This window comes from Anastrepha ludens, chromosome 4 (genome assembly GCF_028408465.1).
Source record: "Anastrepha ludens isolate Willacy chromosome 4, idAnaLude1.1, whole genome shotgun sequence".
Classification (NCBI taxonomy): domain Eukaryota; kingdom Metazoa; phylum Arthropoda; class Insecta; order Diptera; family Tephritidae; genus Anastrepha; species Anastrepha ludens.
Genome location: NC_071500.1, coordinates 74,265,630 through 74,289,463, shown reverse-complemented (window position 1 = coordinate 74,289,463; position 23,834 = coordinate 74,265,630). Strand labels below are relative to the sequence as shown.

At 35.9% G+C, this 23,834-nt stretch overlaps 1 protein-coding gene across 4 annotated transcripts in view; it reads left to right on the top strand.

The window, feature by feature from the left end:
• LOC128859833 (cell adhesion molecule Dscam2) overlaps positions 1–23,834 on the top strand; it is a 196,392-nt gene that overhangs the window by 169,689 nt on the left and 2,869 nt on the right. For 3 of the 4 annotated variants that reach the window (XM_054096935.1, XM_054096937.1, XM_054096934.1), the window contains exons 27-30: positions 6,244–6,407; positions 6,463–6,609; positions 12,788–13,122; positions 13,201–13,273. In XM_054096935.1, coding sequence (XP_053952910.1) covers positions 6,244–6,407; positions 6,463–6,609; positions 12,788–13,122; positions 13,201–13,273 — 719 coding nt within the window. The remainder of the gene's footprint in view (positions 1–6,243; positions 6,408–6,462; positions 6,610–12,787; positions 13,123–13,200; positions 13,274–23,834) is intronic. The other variant, XM_054096936.1, reaches the window with a different exon arrangement.

The window sequence follows — 23,834 nt, the reverse complement described above, 5'->3', positions numbered from 1 at the left end:
TCGCACTGAGCTTTTTTTGCTGGGGTGAAAGATCGTGTGCTTTTTGGAACTTGAAAGCCTTGACCTTAAGCTCATTTTTCAATATGCGTGGAATGCTGTCTTGCGATATTTTCAGTTCTTTGACCATTTTTCTTCCACTTCGACGTGGACTTCGTTCAAGTCGAGCCTTCACTTTCCGAACCATTTCTGGCGTTGTTGCGGTTTTTTTTGGTCCACCTCCATAGCGTTTTGCAATGCTACCAGTATCGTGCTAACGTTTTATAATGCGATACACAACCATTTTCTTCACTTTGAGGTGACTGAGCTCACGAACCATGGCTGGTTGTGATTTTCAGCCAAATATAACACAATGACACTATTACGTTTGAATTCCATCACAGAAAAAAAATTCAACAAAATTGAGACGCAAATGCTTTTGATGGCTTATAAACAATATATTGAACTGTCACTAGAACAATTTTGACGTTGATGTCATGAGCTGTTTTACAGATACAAGCAGTGTGAAGTTGGTAACACTTCATATCGTTGTATGATATATATATATATATGATATAAATATGATCTAAATATTTAGTTATACCCTTAGTGGAGCCAAAAAATCAGATGGTTAGGTCTATAACCAGCGTAATTTTTTAAGTTGGGATGCACTGAATTTTTCCATCATTTTTGGCCTATTTGTTTTTCAGTGCCCACACATAATCTTTTCTAATCCTAGAACTTGAGTTCTTATGGCAAATACTATTCTAATAAACATAGTTCATAACTCATTGCTAAACTTTTATAGGTTTACAACAATTTCTAGAACCCTGTGTCTTTAAAAAAATGCTGAGGGTATGTAGATCACATGCTATTCAGGTTGGAGTTGACTTGATTAATTAATAGTTCGATTCTGCAGTGTAATATCTTTGATATACGCATTAAAGTGCTGCTCTTGGCTCTGTGTGAAATCCAGCTTCGGTTAAGATTACTCGGTTTGGTGACGTAAGAAATGAAAGTGTGCTCCTTCTAGTTGCAGTGTGATAAGGCATAAGTTTTGTGTTAATTTTTACACAATTTCCACATATCGAGGGTGTGTAGTAGGGCGGGTCGATTTAAAAATCGCTCATTGCTCTGTGAAAATCGTATTCTAGGGATCAAAATAAGAAACTTTGCCGAAGGAACCATACCTCTAAAACGAATTCTGATGTCCCCCAATTTGGGTCGAACGAAAAATCCGACTTTGACCCATTTAGAGTGCTCCAATCGAGTCCAAATGTATGAGCGACCCCCACTAACTTTGGACGGCCGATCCACCCATGCCAGTGGCACACCCCCTGGAACCCCCCTTCGGGGTTCCCCACACAATCATTTCAAAATATCACCATTTTTGGCCTTTACATGAGAAAAGAAACTAAAAAGTTCGACCCAAATTGGGGGACATCAGAATTCATTTTAGAGGTATGGTTCCTTCGGCAAAGATTCTTATTTTGATCCCTAGAATATGATTTTCACAGAGCAATGGGCGATTTTTTTGCCTCCCCACAAAATACACTAAAAGTTCGATCCAAATTGGGGTACATCAGAATTCGTTTTAGAGGTATGGTTCCTTCGGCAAAGTTTCTTATTTTGATCCCTAGAATATGATTTTCACAGAGCAATGGGCAATTTTTTTGCCTCCCCACAAATCGACTCGGCCTAGTGTGTAGTCTATGTTTGCTTTCATTATGGTTATTAGTGTGTGTATGTGGAAGAAATTATATTATGTTAAGTCTAGAAAATAAGCTTAATCAAGCATATTGACAAAATTCCCTAAAACTAAGTCTCTTATCAAATATTACTTCTAATATTTTCAGGGAGTTTGATTGGGGTATTGATGTGTTATGTTATAAGGAAATGGCTGGGATAATTTTTTGACACCAAAGCTTATCGCCGATATTTGAATCCACTTTTTTTTACTGTTAAATATATGTAAAGTAAAAGTAGTCTGTTAAGTCTTTAGTTTTGGAAAAAAAACTTTTACATTGTATAGGCTGTGAATACTTCGGTTGTTGACATTTGAAACGTATTTACGGTTTTGTAAAAATGACTCTGATTATAAATGACTTTGTTACTTATATTCCAATGCTTAAACCTAAAGGACCAGATGTGCCCCCAATCTATCTTAAAGGGAGGCACATTTTTCGGCAATTTTCTCGCTATGTTTTAGATTTATGTTAATTTTTCATTTTTTTCTTTGATGGGGTGGGATCGAACAAATGATGATAGTGGATTTTTACCATATGTGAATTATATACCTTGTTTGCGCTACACAATAAGGTTGCTGCTAGTATACCTTAGGTGGTGCACTGACTTTTTATGGGGATAGTCTGTGTGTATATATATATAGATAGTCTCTGCTGCTAACGGGTGAGTTTTTAGCTATTATCTTTTTAAACAGTTGGTTTAAACAGCTGGCGCACGTTTCGTGTTTTGTTTCACTGTCAAACATCTTCAGTTTGGTCTATAATTTAACCATGAATCGTCTTACAAACGAACAACGCTTACAAATCATTGAATTTTATTATAAAAATGCGTGTTCTGTTAAGAAAGTTTATCGCGCGCTTCTTCCATTTTATGGCCAGTTTAATCGACCCACAGAAGCGGATATTCGAGCTATTGTGACTAAATTTAGAACCAAATTTACCGAAGATCCACTTTTTTATCGAAAGTTGTGTTCAGCGACGAAGCTCATTTTTGGATCAATGGGTACGTAAATAAGCAGAATTGTCGATTTTGGAGTGAAGATCAGCCAGAAGAATTGCAAGAGCTACCAATGTATGCAGAAAAGGTCAAAGTTTGGTGCGGTTTATGGGCTGGAGGTATCATTGGACCGTACTTCTTCAAAGATGTTGCGAATCGTAACGTAACTGTGAATGGTGAGCGTTACCGTGAAATGATATCCAACTTTGTTTTGCCCAAAATGTAAGAGCTTGACTTGCATGACACGTGGTTTCAGCAAGACGGTACCACATGCCACACAGCACGCGTAACAATGGACTTGGTGAGAGGCGAGTTCGGTGAATATTTTATTTCACGTTCAAGACCTGTCAATTGGCCACCCAGATCGTGCGATATAACGCCTTTAGATTATTTTTTGTGGGGCCATGTTAAAGCGCATGTCTATTCAGACAAGCCTGCTTCAATTAACACATTGGAAGACAACATTAAAGCATTTATATGTGAGATACCGGCCGAAACATTGGAAAGTGTATGCCAAAATTGGACTAAGCAGATGGACCATTTGAAGCGCAGTCGTGGTCAACATTTGCATGAAATAATCTTCAAACATTAAATTATATGGACTGTACTAACGATTTAAATACAAATTTTATGCATTTTTCTGAATTTTACTTGTGTTTTTTTTAAAAACTTTCCTATAGATCTTAAAAAATCACCCTTTAGTTGCCTTAATTGTGTAATATATGAATATATTTATATTGGATGAATGTAGTTGGATGAAGCAAAAACAAAATATTCTTGGGTAAAAATGAATCAACTTTTTTATTTATTTATGCATTTGTAATATGCACCCGTGCCGTGAATGGCCTTCGAATTCCTATAGGGAGAATGCTCTCTTCCAGAAATTTGATATAAACTGTTTATAGATCGATATTATTTAATCTCCTATTTTAATTCCGCTGCACAAATGTAAAAAAAATTATAACCTATGCTTAAAAAATATACTTTCTTTCTACAAAGATCACGTAAAAACTCAAAATTTAGAGAACTGTTAAAATTTAAAACCAAAACTGTTTATCACCTGTTTTTTTTTTTTTTTTGGTTTCATATTTTACATAGGCATAAAATTTATAGTTCGGTTTATGCAACTACAAAATGTTAACAGTATATGTATTTTGGGCAACAAGCGCTTGACAAAACAAAGGAGATGCGTTGCTTGTTTTTGGTTGCGATTGGTATTTTGGAAATGGAAATTTGCGAGAATTAAGTGCTATGGCGGACGCCGAATGGGTTGGTGCGTGACTACCATTCGTGAGTTGGTTCAAATCTCCGTGCATGAAACACCAAAATCATAAAAAGTTTTTTCTAATAGCGGTTGCCGCTCGGCAGGCAATAGCAAACCTTCGAGTGTATTTCTGCCATGGAAAAGCTCCTCATAAAAAACAATATCTGTCGTTCCGAGTCAGCTTAAAACTGTAGGTCCCTCCATTTATGAAGCAACATCAAGATACACTCCACAAGCAGGAAGAAGAGCTTCGTCAAACACACAAAAATACATAAAAAGGGTTAATTATATACGAGGTAAAAGTAATCCCCTTGAGATATTATGCACTTGTGCCAACGTTTTTTCCAATCTTCGAAGCACTTCAAAAAATCATTTTTTTTATCTTGTTCAGCTCCTCCTTCGATGCCGTCTTTATCTCGTCAATCGTAGCGTAACGTCGTCCTTTCATGGGTCTCTTCAGTTTCGGGAACAAGAAAAAGTCACAGGGGGCCAGATCTGGGGAATACGGTGGCTGTGGCGTTATTAGTGTGTTGTTTTTGGCCAAAAAGTCGGGCACAAGCACCGATGTGTGAGTAGGGGCGTTATCGTGATGCAAGAGCCAATTTTTGTTCTTCCACAAATTCGCGCAAATTGCGCATAGCAGGTAATATTCCTTATTGACCGTTTTACCCTGTGGCAAGAACTCATCATGCACAACGCCCCTGCAATCGAAGAAAACGGTAAAGAAAACTTTTACACTCGTCCGAACTTGGCGCGCTTTTTTCGGTCTTGGTTCATGCGGCAGCTTCCATTGAGATGATTGAGTTTTGGTTTCCACGTAATAACCATAAACCCACGATTCGTCACCAGTTATGACCCTCTGGAGCAAATTTGGGTCGTCGCGGACAGAGTCCAACATCTCATTAGCAATGTTCATGCGATGCTGCTTTTGGTCGAAATTGAGCAGTTTTGGTACGAATATTGCGGCGACACATCCCAGCTGCCAACAATTAACTGAACATTCAAAATGGCCGAACGCGTCGGCATGAGTGAGAGACATGAGTACCAACATTTCGCCACAAAAAAATCGAAATCGAATATAAGTAACCTGCGAAAATTCAAAATTCGCGATACTTTTTGAGCACACCTCGTATGTAAGTGCTTGTGTTCATTATTATATTACATTATATTCTGGGGAGTTGTATCCTCACGGATTTATTTTTCTCAAGAAAAAAACACTTAAGTTGTAAAATAAATTCGAATTCTGAATTCTGCATTTTTGGGCAGTTCTAATTTAAGTGGATTATGTGAAAATTAAGGCCGCCGTAGCCGAATGGGTTGGTGCGTGATTACCATTCGGAATTCACCGAGAGGTCGTTAGTTCGAATCTCGGTGAAGGCAAAATTAATAAAAACATTTTTCTAATAGCGGTCGCCCCTCGGCAGGCAATGGCAAACCTCCGAGTGTATTTCTGCCATGAAAAAGCTCCTCATAAAAATATCTGCCGTTCGGAGTCGGCTTGAAACTGTAGGTCCCTCCATTTGTGGAACAACATCAAGACGCACACCACAAATAGGAGGAGGAGCTCGGCCAAACACCTAACAGAAGTGTACGCGCCAATTATTTATTTTTTTTTTTTTTTATGTGAAAATTAAGTCGGTAAAAGGCAATTATTAAATAATATAGCTTTCCGAATAGTAGCACAGGTAGAAACACAGACACGAAAAGCTTGAGCAAGGCAAACGCACTTCAATTGTCGCTATCCTTGTGGGTATCAAAAATATTTGTTAGAGTGTGTATGCTTGGAATGCCTATCCGGCCAAATAACGAGAAGTTTGACGTCTCGCTTATTGTAAAACTTATAGAGTTTTGCCTTTTTTTGCTGAAAATTTATATCAAAACGTGATTGGTAATGATGTTTTTTTTCTGGCGCAATCCACTCTAAGTAAAGTTTTAGAATGGTCCAGATTTTTGAAAACTTGTATGTCCAAAGTGGACAAATGTATGTAAAGCAGAAAAACAGTTCTGGGATGGAAAAACTGTGAGCGAATCCATGAAACGCTATCCTGTGCTTAGTCAACTGATTTTTTATCATAATAACTGGATATTTTCTTTTCTTGGGGTGAGCTGGATTGAGCTCAGAACTATCCTAATATTTATTAAACAAACCAATAGTTGAATTTACCTTTGGAAAGTTTTGCTTTTTTATCATTTGCACATATATTAGTACAATTATTTAAACCACAATTTTAATTAATCAATAATTAATTCTCAATTTACAGATCACAATGGAATGTGGTTTCCAATCACATTCCTCCGACAGAGCGCATCTATACGGTTAGTGATCTAGTTCCTGGTACGAAATATCAATTAAAAGTTACGGCTCATAACAATGCTGGCTCTACAACGGCAGTATATAATTTTACCACACTCTCACCTAAAGGGGGTGAGTTTAAAGTGATGTTACTACTAATGAAACCTATATTAAATAATTCCATCAGTTATATACCCAACAGATCACGGGAACCCCGTGTCCCATATAAGCGATGGTCCTTTCTATGCGAATTTTAAAGTGCTCCTTCCTGTGTGTCTTTCGATGTTTATGCTATTGGGTATAATAGCAGCGGTGTTACTCATTCGCAAAAGAAGTAAGTAATAATTAAAAAATCTTAATAATAAAAGCTATGCCACAATAAGGAATCAAAGGAAAGGGAATTTTTAGTTTGAGAAGGGGAATAGTAGGTGAAAGCAATGGAAACAACCAACATTGTAATTTCTCCTCCTTTTGTTCGTTTTGTATCGGAAAGGGAGCTGATATCAAATTGCGAAAAATAAGTAAAGCCATAAGGAACTAAATTCGTTTTGGGATATAACCTTACTCGTACCTATACTTTTTACTTGCACATTCAAATCTTCCGTCAAGCAAGCAGAACTCAAACATAGAGAGAAATGCCGAATTGAAGGCGCCTATTTATTCTTTTTTGTTTTTTTTCAATTAATTTAAGTGGGTGAACCACTCCAAAGGCAAAATAGAGCAAACTTGGAGAATTTTTTAATAAACTAAGTAACGTATTGTTACGAATTTGTTACTTTTTCATTCAAATAAAGTATCTTATAATAATTATTCTGAATTCAATCTGTGGATTGCTAAATAAAAGTCGCAAATTAATGGCAACACAATTTGCTTACTTTTTACTTTACGTTTATTCGCTTACACTTTTAACTTACGACTGAATACCCCATGCACATATGTACACCTCTTTCTATATGCATGTGTTTAATAACTATCGTAATTTCTAGACTTGGCAACGTGTATCTTCTAGCAACTTCTGTCTCGCCACCTAGTGTCAAGAAGAATTCATGTTTTGTTGTAGTATCTCTCAAGTACCAGTCGGTTCGCAAACATTCACATTTTGATACACTGCCCTTCGTCTGATCGCCCCGATTGATATTGTAAAATGATTCTTAAAACAAGATAAATTATCAAATGAAAATTCCTTATTAGTAACCTTTTGTATAAACTTCGCTTCTTTTCTTAATTGGCGCGATAACCGCTTACGCGATTTTGGCCGAGTTTAACAAAGCGCACCAGTCGTTTCTTTCTCGGAGCGTTTGTATCCATTCCGACGACATGACCCAGCCAACGTAGCCGCTGAATCTTTATTCGTTGTGTTATGTCTATGTCGTCGTAAAGCTTATACAGCTCATCGGTCCATCGCCTGCGATATTCGCCGTTGCCAACGTGCAAAGGTCCAAAAATCTTACGCAGAAGCTTTCTCTCAAACACTCCAAGCGTCGCTTCATCGGATGTTGTCCTCGTCCACGTTTCTGCGCCATACGTTAGGACGGGCGTGATGGGAGTCTTGTGGAGTGTTAGTTTTGTTCGTCGAGAGAGGACTTTACTGCTCAGTTGCCTATTTAGTCCAAAGTAGCACTTGTTGGCAAGAGAGATTCTACGTTGGATTTCAAGGCTGACATTAATATCGGTGTTAATGCTGGTTCCTAAATATACGAAGTATTTTACAACCGCAACAGTGACGTGGGTGCCGATATGCAAGTGCGCCGACTGTTTGTTTGAAGACAGGAGGTACTTCGTTTTGTCCTCGTTCACCACCAGATCCATTCGCTTTGCCTCTTTATCCAGTTTGGGGAATACGATCAGTGGGATCATCCAAAGGGCGTTAGGCGAGCTTAACTCTTGGACCACAGGCTGTGGTCTAGGTTTAAACTCGCGTAAAACAGAACTTATGCTTTTCACCACCAGATATAAGGTACCAACTTTTACCCTACCAAATATTTACGGACAAACTCTCTCACAATCACCCAGCGCAAAATACTTAAGGGTAATTTTGGACTCCAAACTAATCTGGAAATTAAATGTTGAAGAACGGGTAAGGAAGGCAGAAATTGCCAGCAGTTTACCAGTAGAAATTCTCGCCGGTGAATGAGAACGCAAACAAACATTTCACGAGTTCGCAATCTTCACCCTAATCCTGTGTCGTTCCATTTGGCACCTTAATCCCATGTCGATGAGCCGGCGTTTGTTTCTACTATATAACGCCAACAGAAAATTAGAAAATATTCGTAAGGTATCTTCTAAGCTTAACTAAACATATCCGATATTTTTTCAAAATTTTTTAAATAAAATATTAAAATAATTATGTATTAACCATAAGCAAATGGTATGAAACATGCACCGTGCAGTAGTTTCACGGGCCGGACACGAGCGACCATCGTTGCCATCTCAACAATGTCTGATTGGACGAGTGTATGAAATTATCGTGCAAATTTCGGTTGGATAAGATTGTGTTAGTGATATACGAAAAAAAAAATTAACACAGTTCTATCTCGTGTTTCTTCGTCGCTATCTGAACAACCAAGAATGATAGAAAGAAGATTGCGCCCATCAGAGCGTACGTGACGTCACGTTTGCAGAGTTGTGCAGTATTGCCAACCATTTGCTCTTCGCAATAAATTTAGTGCTTTTTTATACCGAAAATGCGACAATTTTTAAGTTTGGTGTTGGTTTCTTTTTGTTTTTAATTTAAGGCTACCGAGACTTAAGTTGAAAAAAACTGTATTATTATACAAAAGAAGTTTAAAAAAGGCCACTCTGAGAAGATTTTAGTGCTAATGAAAAGTTTTTTACTCTTATAAAATTTGATAATTTGAAAGTGCAAATTTAATTTTTGGCTCCATTTAAGGCTATGCAAATATATTAAATGCCCCTCTCTCAACTCTTCTTAAGAGTGAAATTCTTTTAACACATTTTAAAAAGCCTTTGAATTTATTGAATGCGAATCGAAACCATAGAGGTGTAATCGTTTCTTCCGGTCATCAATCCTTAGTGAGACATAGAGCATCAAGAGGTATATTCATAGTAAAAATAAGCAACAAAATACCAGAAAATACTAAAGAAACCATACTGACATTTTTACAAAAAGAGTACCTTATCTATTTAGTTACATAACTTCAAATATAGCAAAAAAGTCGTTCCCTTAACGAAAGAGTTTCGCTTAACAAAAAAAAACTCATAAATTAAATTGAACATAAGCATAACACATTTATTTAAAAAAAACGCACATTCTACAGACAATTTGTCACGCATACAAAGTTCTTACTTAACACAATAAAAATTTCGTGTTTTATTTTCTTTAAATGGGCATTTAGTGCGTTTTTATATCCAAAGCTAGGCAACTCTGCAGTAGCGAGAGAGAGATTTGACTGCCGAAAGCAGAAGAACACCAACAACACCGGCAATCGCGGGCAATGCCACCAGATGTTAAAAAAAAGTAAAGCTAAATAAAACTGAGTGAATTATTTAAATAATTATTAAAAAATGTATATTTCACAAAATTATAAACATGACATTTTAATTAGAACAGCTAGAAAAATGTAATGAAGAAAGAACTAAAACTCCGAGACAAAAAATAATAAAAATAACAAAAAAAAATGCTAAATCAAGTTACGAAAATGGTAATCTGGCCATACTGGAGCTAAAATCACGTAACTAGTTGTCAAATTCGCTGAGCGCAAAGTAACGGGACCACGATGGGCGCCATCTCATTATTCTTTGCATCATGCTGAACAACGACTGATTGGACGAGTGTGTGAATACACACACATACATGGTTGCGTTTTTCGAATTCGCTGTGTCGTTTGAGCCTATGACAAGGTGGATTTAATAAGGTGACAGCATTCACCCAGCTGAATTTTTCGCTGTAGGTATGGCTTACGTCAAAATGATATGCTTTGTTTGTATGTATTGGTATGTTTACATTCGTATGTTTACATTTGCTTGCTGATTTTGACATGATGCTTGCACCAAACGCAACAACAAATACATGTAGGGTTTTACTTATATGTGTTTGCTGTCACCTGTAATAAATTCGCCTTGGCCTATGAATAACGGAAATTAATTGTTTGTGAAGAGGGAGAGTAGGCGAAAGCAACATAAACTATCAAACATAGATAACTAGATGTGAAACTTATTCATTTTGAGAGAGAGCGCGCCCATGAGGACGTTTCAAAACTTGGTAGCAGTCACACATTATGGGATTTTGAACAGCTGATAGGCGAAATGGCTGGCTACCAGAAGAAACGCGCCAAAAATAATTGACGAAAACAGTTCCTTTTTTCATAGTGGAGAAATGACGCGTTGAAATGTTTATAATTATTTGTCTTTAAATTAATTCAATTGAAATGTAATAATTGAAGGGAGATTGTAGAATCCAAAGCTCGTTATATCCCTTTCGACTTCTACTTTTAATTAGTCTTATGTACATAATGTAATTTTATTGAAAACTGTGTGTTGGTTTATGTAAATTTGTATTGTATATACGTAAATATTGTATGGTTGAAAAGCGTAAGTGAGGGAACCGAATTTGTGTTTGAGATATTTTACAAAAAATTAGAGGTAATCTACTTTAACTTATTCTGTTCGTTGTTTGAGAATTTTTTTTTGTTACCCAATTTCTGTGTTATATTAAAAAATCGCAATAAGTCATGTTTTTAATTATTACTTATGTTTTTCGGGCTCATAACTTTATTATTATTAAATTACTAATGTATATCAGTTTTAAATAATTTCATTTACATATAAATTTTTAAATTTTTGGCTTATTTGTGTACATATTTCATACGGATTGTGCTTATTTGTAGTATATGTAGGTGTTTACGAGTGATATAAGGCTATTGGGCAACCGCACACTAAATACTAACCTCTATGGTGGTGTGGAAACTAAAAATTCCAGACCTTTGGTTCAAAAATACCCAATTCATGTTTCTACCGGTGTGGCAATATTGGAAAATGTTATAAAAAATGCACATTTTTCAGCGCTCTCACGAGAAAAAGAGTTTCACATCTAGTCATCTATGCTATCAAACACAAGAAGTTATACGCACACACACACACTTCCTTGCCACGACGTCTTCCGCATTAAAACGCAAATAAAATTTCATTTGGAGGCACTTCGGGTTCATTAGTTTGTTTATTTTAAATCACACAAATCAAAATATTACCAAGCCATTCACTGAATTTTCACAAACATGTAATTTCTCCTCCTTTTGTTTGTTTTGTTGTGTATTGGCAAGGGACCTGACGTCAGACTTCGCGAAAAATAAAATAACTGTTTGGGAACTCGTCACCATCGGTACTAAATTGGCCTTTGTGAATACATGAAATGATCGTGCAGTATTCGACTGCAGAATCTCCCAAGTGACGTGGCAGCCAAAGGTCCCCTCACTGTTTTTTTCACCATAGCTAAATAGCAAACCTGGTAATGTATCATCCTTGTTTCGGTAACATTCTGGTACATTCCGATTCCCATACCCGATATTATTATTTTTATTCTGAATTATTGGATCATACACGCCACCGCCAGTCACTTCTGATACCTCTGGTAAATGTACAAGGATGCCCCGATGGTCATCCACCTCTTTCTGCCCATTATCACACAAACAACAAAAGAAAACAGTAATCTTAATAATAATATTTCATAATATAGTCATAATATACATATGTATAAGTATATATACGTGAAACACCAAAATGAATAAAAAGTTTTTTTCTAATAGCGGTCGTCCCTCGGCAGGCATTGGCAAACCTCTGCGTGCATTTCTGCCATGAAAACGCTCGTAATGAAAAAAAATATCTGCCGTCCGGAGTCGGCTTAAAACTGTAGGTCCCTCCATTCAACATCAATACGCACGTCTCAAATAGGCGAAGAATCTCGGCCAAACACCCAAAAAGGAAGTAAGGGCCAATTAGCTGCATATTATGTTTGTTAGTTCTATCTCAAACGGTTAGGAGGAAACTCAATTCCCTATGCACGGGTTTATGGTGTAAAATCCTTGCATAGAATGAAGGTTAAAAAATATTCTCCCTCATTCAGGCATCTCATTTTCGCTCTAAGGGGAAAGCTATATGACCTATACTAATTGGTTACAACTACAAAGTGTTGGAATTATTATATAATAAGCAGCACTAGTTATATGAGTAAAAATTTAATTGAATCGAAATTTGAATTACATAGATACATTACAAATTTCCTTTCTTTCAGTTTGTACCAAAACACATTGAACAGGTAGTAGTAGTAGAGCGCTTGATATAATTTGTTTCTATTTATTTGGTCTCAAAGCCAAATTTTATTTAAATTACTTTAAACTGCGAATTTTTGTTTATAGATTTTTGTATTCAAAAACCAAAAACAAAATACATTGTTCTTGTTGTTTTTGCTCTCTACTACCTGTTCAATGTGCCTTTGTGTGCACCATACATAAAATTGATTTTCAGTGTATTATAGCTTGTTTATTCTCTATTTACAGAAATCGACAATCAAGCACGATTAGCCTCTTCTTCAATGTCCGAATCTCCATCTTTGACCAATTTGCAAAACAAGCAAAATCGCGATCAGCAATACTTGGCCGTGCGTTGCAACCCCGGTGGTGGACCACCTCGTGGTTCCCATTCCAATGACTCGGGCAGCTTTGGGAAGGCCGAAGGGAATGAATACATAGAGGACATTTGCCCTTATGCTACATTTCAACTGAATAAACAAACATATAGTGAAAGCTCCTATAGCGGTAATGTATACAGTGGACCATATCACTCAGTACGTGGCTCATTCGTGTATCATGACGTGAAGCCCGAGAGCTATCATGTGAGTAGCATTTTAAATTTATTACGCGTGATTCATGACTTCTCGACCTGATATTTGATTTTTAATTAAATTTTATAGTCCAAGGAACCAGAGTATACGAAAGTGCGCCGAAAAGTGGGGCGTTTACGTGATCCTCATTCGGAAAGTCAAGGTGTGTATTCGTTAATAGAATACTATACTATACTAGGAATATTTGGTTTTCTTTCTTTTGTTTATGATTAGTCATAAATTTAACTTAATTTGAGAACAAAACTAATGTGAATTTGGAATCGTATTGTGCATGAACCAAAATTTTAAAATATCATATTCATTAAACATCGTCTCAATAACCACTGTCACCAAATAATCCATTACCATCGCTTTGACAAGCCCAATTATGATTTTAACTGCACATAAATACGAGTACATGACCTTTTCCGTCTAAAAATAGGTACATAAATAAATTCTGTTTACATAAATGCGGTAGATGTTACATATATTAAATTACCAACATTTCTGGTAGTATTAAATACCTTATTACAGTTGGACATCCATTATATGGGATCATTGAGGTTGAGGTATGAAGAGCGTGGACTCTCAATTCATAGAAATTATGAAAATGCTACCGAAATGGTGAGACTTTTATGAATATGGTTCATTACTATATTTCGCGTCAGTAGGATTCAAATTGGGCATCAAGAGCTCGCGGCTTATCGCAACAAGTGCATCATCTATGATAAATATCATGCATTGCTTCTAAAATAGGAGATATGCATATACAATATAACCCTAACTTAATTAGCACAATGTTAAGTAAGTTCACACAATTTAAGTATTTATTATAATTTCATAAACTATTGTCTTACTTCTGAGAACAATAAGAACAGGGGAAATGAAAGAACAGTAAATGGAGTGTTGTTGATTTTGTTCAACATCAAAAGAGAGACTTTTTTCGCTCTTTTCGTGAGATACTTAAATTTATTTACATGGTATGAATTTTGATAAATTTCAGAGCACAAAAAGTAAAAATTCCGAAATAGCCGAAATTTTGTCTTTCCTTTTTCGTTTTGCTGCTTAAGACGGTGGCTATGGTTTTTTCATTTGTTTATTTCTTTAATGAAATGAAACATCAATTAGTTTTTACACGTCTCTAATAAATATTATGAAACAAATTTTCCTACGCATTTCTAAAGTTGGGTAGAAAGCATCTACTTTTATAAGTGGGCATCTTACTAAACAGCCAGTAAATAGCTTATTTGCTATAACGTTTAGGTATCTATCCTGGTGTAGAGAGGATTCTAAATAATGCTGCAATATTGCAGGTAGAAGCTGACAAAAAAGACACGCATCGACCTAGATTTGGCAACCACAAAGTCCACGTGGGAAAGCTCATTTTTAAACTGAATAAAATACACTAATCTTTTTTATCGTAAATACGTGAGAGAGACGAGTGGCCAATCGTCTACTAAAGGACATATGCCCGCATTTGTCGGCATTAGTGGGCAAACAATTTAGACGTAGTGCGAGTCTTCAACTTGGATAAACCATCCTGAAGTCGACTGCAAGCAGATAATTTTACACTGCGAAATATTTTCACTGCCCTCCTGAAGAAACATCTAACACGCATTGGTAGTTTTTATGCTCACAAATTGAGCTCTGTCAGAGAGATCCTTTCCATTTTTTCAAGAACTCACTTTGTAATTTCTTTAAAGACAATTGATAAGGGCTCTTCCCCTTTGGCAATATGGACGGGAATCTATCTTCACTAGGAACAGAGTCATTAGATAGGAGCGTTAGAACATGGTATTGCCCTCGATAGAAAATTACGGTCTTGCAATATCGGTTGTTTCACAAAGGGCAGTAATTTGCCACTTAAATACTGATCTTGAGACATGATGTAGATCACTTCTTACTATCAATCTCCCAACTTGAATGTTTCTAACCCAATCCGAGTCCGGGTACCTCACAAAGTGGGAAACCGCAGTGGAAGGAAAGAGAACAAAAGAAATGGGCGATCTGGCTCTCCTAGAAGGAACTGATCCTAAGGCTAACAACCTTATACCAGTACCAGTGCTAATGACGATGATGAATGCTCAACGTAGCTCTTGCTAGATGATATCTTACAGATGAAAAATAATGCTTTCAAATGCCCAGTCAACAAAACTCCATCTGTAACTAGCGAATATCATGGCATAAAATTTAACAGCATCGCTAACAGTAGCTATACAAGCAGGCGTGCGCTCAGCGTAATTCACAGCAAAGAGTGAGGAAACGCGAGTTATAATGCAAACAGACCAATGAGGAACTACATGCAGTAGTTAAAGTTAAGGACCGTCATGTTCAAGATCTATAGGGTCCGCCATATAACTTTACGGAATTAAAAATGCTATAAAAAAGAAACTACTCAATATTTTTCCAAACTGTTTTTTTTTATTTTGAAGTACAATCCTTCCGGTTAATGATGGAACACAGTTTCATTCATATGGCTGCCTCGGCTAGCCATGCACCATCCCATACGATCGGTCCAATTTTTTAACACATTTTCGATTGTATGCGGCTGTATTTCAGCTATTACATCGCGTATGTTGGTCTTCAGTGCATCAATTGTTGCTGGTTTGTTGGCATAACACTGGTCTTTGACGGCACCCCAAAGATAATAATCCAACGGCGTCAAATCGCAGCTCCGAGGCGGCCAAACGATATCAAACCCAGTTTCTCTTACTTTTTTCGCAAAGTAACGCACATACGCTTCATTCGGTGCTTTTCTTCTTCCCATTGCCGTACGTAATTTTCGTACACATTCTGCAACATTACCATGATTTTCAAAGTAATGTCGCAATATTTCCCAGCGATCTTTGAGCGTATACACAACCATTTTCGTTCAGCGGAAGAATAAAACTAATTTTCTGTCAAAGCAGATGACAGCTAAGTGCTACCATTCTTCAAATAATACCTAGTTCAAATCCGTAACGATAGATGGCGGGCCCTGTATAAAATACAACTATAGAAATTAAGAATTAGGATCAACCTTCAAGATGACTATGTGAATTAACATCACAATAGAAATACAGTCACTCACACCATATTTGATACAGATACGATTTTTTTTGTAAAATGTTCTATATTTTATAATATTTTGAGAAAATGGGAAAACAGAGTATGCAGACATCTTATCTATTTCTCAACATAAAATACAAAATAATGTCCACTCATTTCATTGTAATGTAAGAAACAAAAAAACATAAAAAAAGTCACGACACAGCTTACATGAGGCAGTTAAAAAAGAGCAACTATATATATTACCTATTTCTAATTTATTAAATTTTAAGGTGCTTATTACTTTGTTGCAGACATCTTATCTATTTCTTAATGTAAAATAAAATAACAGAAAAACTTGCAGAGAATTTACGCCACATCTTAAATGATACAGTTACAAGTACTGATCTTTCCGGCGCGAGTTTCAACAAACCAAATTGTATTTTTAGTATGCGAGAGTTTGTAAAGTGAGTTTGACTGAAAGCAATATTAAATTTTATGTACGTTTGGTCACGTTTTGGCCACGTACTTCGATAGAAAATCGAGAGTTAGTTTTGGATCATTTCAAAGAAGGCTTGCTTCAATTGTGCATTTAAGTTCGTCAACAGTAAATAAGAGACCACAGGCTTCAAATAAAACTTTCACAGAGAAAGAGTGTCAGTGGTTAGTGCGCCAAGTGAAGAAAAATTCAGCAACAAGCACTCCAGAGTTAACTGAAATTACCAAAAGGATTTAGGTAAGACTTGCCATTCAGAAACTGTTCGTAAAATACTAAGGGAAGCAAATTTCAATTATAAAATTGCTCGTAAAAAACCTTTCGTAAGAGCAAGGAATTGAAGTAAGAGATTGCAGTTTGCGCGTGGCCATCTAATTCATTTTGTTGGACCAGATGCAATACGGAGCTCAAACCCCAAAATTTACGAGCTACTATAAAACACGGCGGTGGCATCATTATGGGCTGGGCATGCATGCAAATAGAGTAGAAAATTTGACCTTTATAGAAGGAACTATGAACAAATATGTTTATTTAAAACTTATGCAAGAAAATTTGGTTCAAAGCGCTAGAAGATTCCAAATTGAAGATGACTCTCGCTTTTATCAAGTCACAAATAATACAAACATGGTCCCCACATTGCTGAAACTCCTGCACAATCATCGGATTTCAACATCATCGAAATTGGTGGTCGGTTTTGAAGACAAATATAAGAAAATATGACATCCATAACAAATCTGATATTAAAAGAATCAAGTATCCCTTAAGAGTGGAACAAATTAGTCAGAAATACTGATTGATTAAATTAATAATAAAGGATACTCAAAAAAGTAATAAACAGCTTAAAATTTAATAAATTAGAAATAAATAGTTGCTCTTTTTTAACTGCATCATGTTAGCTGTGGGGTGAATTTTTTTATTTATGTTTCTTTGTTTTTTACATTACAATGAAATTAGTGGACACTTTTTTGTATTTTATATTAATCATTATACATATATAAATAATTAATATATAATTACATAAAACAAAATAAATAAAATATCAGCATAGTCTTTTTTCTATTTTCACGAAATATTACGAAATATAGAACACTTTACAAAAAATCTCAAATAATTTGTGAGTGACAGTATATTTATGGCTACTCAGCGATAAAAGCGAGTCGTATACCGGAGGTACTGTTCTTATATGAAGCAGCGCAGTAGGTTCTTGTTCTATATTTTTGGCTGATCAAGAAGTTTTGAAAGTGTTAAAAAATATCAGGCATTTTCTGTCATATACTTTCTTTAATAGACCAATGCACTTAGATAATTTTTTCCGACATTTGGGTAGATTTCACTGTGCCTAAGGCTTCTCCGGATAGGCAGGACAAACGTTTCTGTTTTCTAAAAGTGTCTAATTCGATTGGATTTTGTGGCATGATGTTTTCGGAAAAAGCAATTTTTATAAGTCATATGCTTTTCGTAACAGATTTTTGACAGTTCATATACTTTAAATGAATTTTTTGCTTTCTTGAAGAGAGACTTGAAATAGAAGACTTTGGCTTAATAATTTTGTTGAAATTGCGGTTGTAAATAAAAATTCACTGAATTAGTCAGGCGCTTCGTTTAAATGAAAACTTATATCGAAGGCTATCAGCAAAATGAAAACCAAACAGACTTGACCGGAACTTTGAGTATTCGGTCAAAAAATTTTGTTGTCGGCGATTCTATTAATTATAATTTCATAATCTTAGACTACTGCCTAAACTATTGGCTTAGTTCTAGGACTAATAAGAATAGAGGAAACTTGTAATTAGCTTTTATTTTGAACAAATTTTAATGTAACTTCACAATTTTTCTACACAACATTATCTTACCTATTATGTTATTCCATTATCGTTCGGAAACGATTGTTTATATTGGTCATAACGGTATTAATTGCAGCCTTCAGAGGAGATATGGTGAGGATGCGATGTGAGTAATATGGGAGATAATGGTCTAGAGAGTTAGGCGGCCATAAGTTCGGTGTTATGTGGCCATGGAAATTTTCAGCCATCCAATCTTGTGTCACCATCGCTTTGGGTGGAGGAGCAGAGTGTTGCTGGAAGATGTATATGCTGTCGCCGCGTACAGTATCAATCCAGGGTTTCACTACTGTCTCTAAAACCTCAATATATACAGGAGAATTCACTGGAAATCTTTTAGTAAAGAAGTGTGGTGGCATGGCCTTTGTTGCTCACAACACCTGAAACAGTAACAGTGGCTGCAATTTGGTGTGCATGGCAACAGGAACCTTTTTAGGATTGAAACATAGCCATCTGTTATTTCTACTGTTGGTCTTTTCGTCTTGGCCACAATTTTTAAAGCCAGAAAAAACCATAAACAGACGCTTGAGGATGTTTAATTTTATTTAGAAGGTGTTGTGATTAGATAACTCGGTGTTCTCGTGTTTGCTCTAACACACACTATCTTCTGAGCATAACGTAGGATATATACCGAAGATTTTCATGGACAAATCGGCGGATAAGACCCTTAGAAATTTTAAGCTCTCCGCAAGGGCCCTATTGTTTTTGAAGGCTTTGCAGTTGTTAAATAAATTCTGTGGATCGGACATTTTCAGAACGTTCCTCGTACTTTTGTGTTTTGCAACAAATTCTGCTTCGCCGCTTGATATTTCCGATTCACGGTGAACCTTATGAACGAATGAACGAGCGCACTTAAGAATATTAGGATTCCAAAATCGGTGTAATGTCCACATAAAACGAGGTTAACTACATGTATCTGCATTTCTTGAGTCAATTTGTACTTCTCCATATCTTATCTGAAAACAAAACAAAATGGTTTTGGAAGTTGTAGCCACGTGTATGCATGTCCTCCACTACCGTATATTCATTCAACTTTGGAAGAATGTTCATAACTTGCCTACTAATTAAATTGAATTCTTTTTATAGGAAGATAGAAATTAGCAGAGAAGGTAAGTACATATGTATGTGATGTAGGAGTAAGATAAGTGAACGAAATTAAATACGGAGATAACTATTTACATTTCTGGCCTTGGGCACCTCTAGTGTTGTCAGGCGTCATCTGACGTTTCATTGGAAAGCTTGACATATTTTGCCATCACCGCACTGAAATGTTTTGTGAGCTTTAAAATTATCTCGGCAAAAAAGGAATTAAAGCGTGATCATTTTCGTACAATGATTTTTCACAATTTTCGTCGCGGATTAACAAAACAAGAATGCATCGATGAACTAAAATCAGTATAAGGGAGCAAGCACCATTATCTAGCACGGTAAAATACTGGTACAAATAATTGTTTCGTGGCAGTTTTTTACCCTCTGGGGAATTCTGGAAAGGTCGCCCAAAACCAGTTGTTGCGCCAGGAAATATCGATTCTGTGCGCGAAATGATTGGACAACGTCGTTATGTCATATACCGTGAGATTGAGGCATCCTTGGGCATTAGCGTTAATAAGATTTTGAATTATCACCTTCTGGTAAAGAAGGAACCCACACAACTTAAAAAACGCGACTGGACAAAGTGTTTCGAAAACGAGTCCAAAAGTGTATTGATCATCATAAAGAATATTTTGAAAGCAATAAAATCGTTTTCAACCATCGATGTTCATTTCTCCATCGTTAGACTAGAAATAAAAATAGCAACCATCATACATAAGTAAGTAAAGCTTAATTCGGGGAAAAGGCAAGGTATTAAGCATTTTTTTACATATAAAAATGCAACTATTGAAGAATAATTTCATACATTTTCATTGTAAAATATTGAAAATTGAGCGAGTGACAGCGAATCTGCGGAGGCGCCTCGAAAAAAAGTTGCTTTTCGGTGTACATCATAACTCGTAACAGTAGAATCTGAAACAAAAAAAAAAGTGCAGTAGTTACAGGAGATGTTTCTCGAGGAAGATTTTTTCACTTTTCCACTTAATATAAGATTAATAATTATCAACTGAAAACTAACAAGTTTCAGAAAAACGCTTTAAAGCCGAGCAGGTAACAAAAGCCAAGTTCAGAGTAACGGACGCTCAAATACCCATGGCCTCGTCAATTTATCCCCGCTCGACTTCAAATTTGAACACAATATTTGGGATACTGTGCATTGTACGAGCTGTACCTTATGTGTCAGGACCTTACTGCCCTCGAACTTGCAGCATCTTTGAGTTGGACGGGGAGCTAATTTTACCATTGTATAATTTTATAAATAAGATAAGTTAGTTATTAAAATTTACACCAGTTGAGATCGAGTACCACATTCAATATTCAGTAAAACATTGTGTTCAAAAATGTCAAAGGGCAATAAACCTTTGAGATTAGGCTTTTAAGAGATTTAAGATTTAGCGTAGATTTTAAATTTAATTATGAGCCCGGGACGGCGGCTACGTTTTATACACTCACAGAAAACATATTTTATATCCTGTCAAACATTTTAATGAGAAAATATACCATATACATATCTTATTTGTACACTTGTCTACTGCTGTTTAACTGGTTGATTGCCAAGTGACCAATGTCCCGTAATCGTGTATGTCTGAAAGTATCTCTTATTTTACCGTTCAGTTTCACAAATTTCAATCACTCTTTCGTGTAAATTGCAGTTTACGCTCGCTGTTCTCCCGGAATTTTCTGAATTCTAGAGAATGCCATGAGAGTATCTCATATATTTCTTATCTCTTCGCATGTATAAGAATAGTTATTTCCACTGGATCCCTGGTTATTTGTGTAACTATTGTTCCTTGACATTACTGGATCACAATCATATTGGATAGTTTACTCCTTCTTTTACACCGGATGAAGTGGTTGCCTCGATTTGTATAATATTGACAGCTCTTTGTATATTGAAGTGATTTACTTGTTGTTCTTACGAGCTCATGAAGGGCAACATGGGCAGATTGTCCGAAATATTTTGCTTTCCCATGCAAATTATTCTTCTATTCTTTTGTAAGAAGGCAACGTAGACTCTTCTTCAACCTTTTAGAACATGATTTATAGTTTAAACGTAATCAAATGGCTGAGCGAACTTCACTTCACGAAAAGTTCCCTGTCAAAATTAAAACACGCTGCAATATATACGATTGCGCACAACCAAGGTGATTTGATTTATTTTTAATTTTGCCGCCGCTGCTGCCGCTGGCCGACAAAATCAGATGTCAGTAAATAAAAGTACACCAATTTCCTCCACATTATAAATATGATATGTAAACTTGTGATAATTTGAATTAATCGAACAATTTGGGAAATAATCTTTACGTGCTTGTATTTTATATTCTTTATTTATCCACCCTTCGCTTTGCTTCTGCTCACCCGCTCTGCATCGCTCTGTCCGATGAAGAACGCTCAGCAATTTGATGGTGTTTGAAGACTTTGAAGAAAACTCTTAGCTGCTAAACTATAATTTCTGAAGTTTCTGTAGCATTATGAGTAGAATTCAATTTGCGTTAATAGAATGAGCCCGTTCCATTGTATCTGATGGAGGGTTTCATAAGAATTCTAGCAATTTTCCAGCTGTAGCTGTCCAAATTCCATTCTCCTTTATATCGAAATATGGACTTGCATGTTACTTTTTTCCAAGACTCGATCTTAGCTTTTCTTTTATGTTGCCATTTTTGTCCTGTACCAACCTTTAAACATCTTTCTGATCTTGGTTCTAATCTCTCCATAATGGGGGGAACTTTTTCTTAAGAACATTACCTGATATGGTTTAGAATTGATATATTATCTGTTAGAACATATATCTGGAGCCCTTCAGCTTAATCTATAAGCACTTAATTTATGTCAGATTGTACAACGTCGATGCTTATATCCTGCAACAACTGACTCGCATCGTCTACCTTCTCCTGGTCGTCGTAACGGACTCTCGTGGACTATTAAGAGTAGCCAGTTCTCTTCATCCGGTTCCTCCATAGGGGTAATATATGACTTTTTAGGCAAAGATAATCAAACAAAAAAAGTGTTGTCTGCAAAGCTACTTGCAGCAGGGTTCTGTGTTTCTAATAGCTGTCACCTCTCAGCAGGCAATGAAAGAAAAAGTGTATGAGAGAAAAAACAGTTTGAAGATAAAATTATATTAATTCATACAATTAAAGCACCTTGAGAGAAGGCCTTTTTTTAGGAATCACTTTTATTACAGAATATAATTAAATTATTGGCCAAAGCAATTTTTTGTCGACTCTGAAAATTTATATGTGACACAAAATACAGTATCTATAGAGACTTACCTCCCACGATGGAAGCGACAAACGACAAGTCAAAATCAAATTATAATTTTATTTACTTTTTATTTTCAAGCGACTAAATGTTTTTATTTTCGTTTAATTCTGAATTGTTTTCATAAAAAATGTCTTTATGTTTTTCTAAGAACCAAATCTCTACTAGCAGAGTAAGTCTTATTGATTTTGAACGGCTCAGAGAAATACTTAATATTTTTAAAGGGGATTATGCTCGTACTCGATGTTATTCTGAAAATGGGCATAAGTTTCGCAGCCTTAAAACCGTTTGATTTAAAATAGCTTTTCCATGGTCTTATATTATATTATTTCACATAGCTGATTAGAGTTCTTGTGAACAATTTAAGTAAATTAACCTGCATATCAGTTTTTGGGAAATGAAAAGTTGCTTCATAAGCTATTGTGATTTCCCTTTCTGCTTCCGTTGCAGAGCTATGAGCTGATCTGAAGTTGAGAGAGGTTTAAAACGACAAGAACAATGCAAAATCTCCGGTTCAGGAACGCGAGCTAATTACAGTTCTTTAGCATTTTTTAATTTAGGAAGATATGAGCATACTTATAAAACTTATAAGCGCTAAGTACCGTAAAACTATCCTCCTACATATTGAAAAGGACGTAAAAATAGGCTATTTTAAGAGTCAAATATAAGAATAAGGAGCTCCAAATGTCTTACGCATATAAGAAAAAAGGGGATTATCAAAAAAATTTACAAAAAGTAGTATTCACTACTCACAACGGTTTCTAAATGTCTACAGTTAAGTCGATTAACCGGAATGTGACGATGCAATCGCATGGTATGCACCCCCACATCATTACGCCTTAAGCACCATCTTTCACTGTTGACATTAAAACACTATTTTGTCCCGATTAGTTTTCGATCTTCGATTCCGAGAATATAAATTTCTATTTCAGAGTTCCATTTCCGAAACCAAAGTTTTTTGCCGATTTATTATTACGAACTACCATAATTTATATCTTTTGAATAAT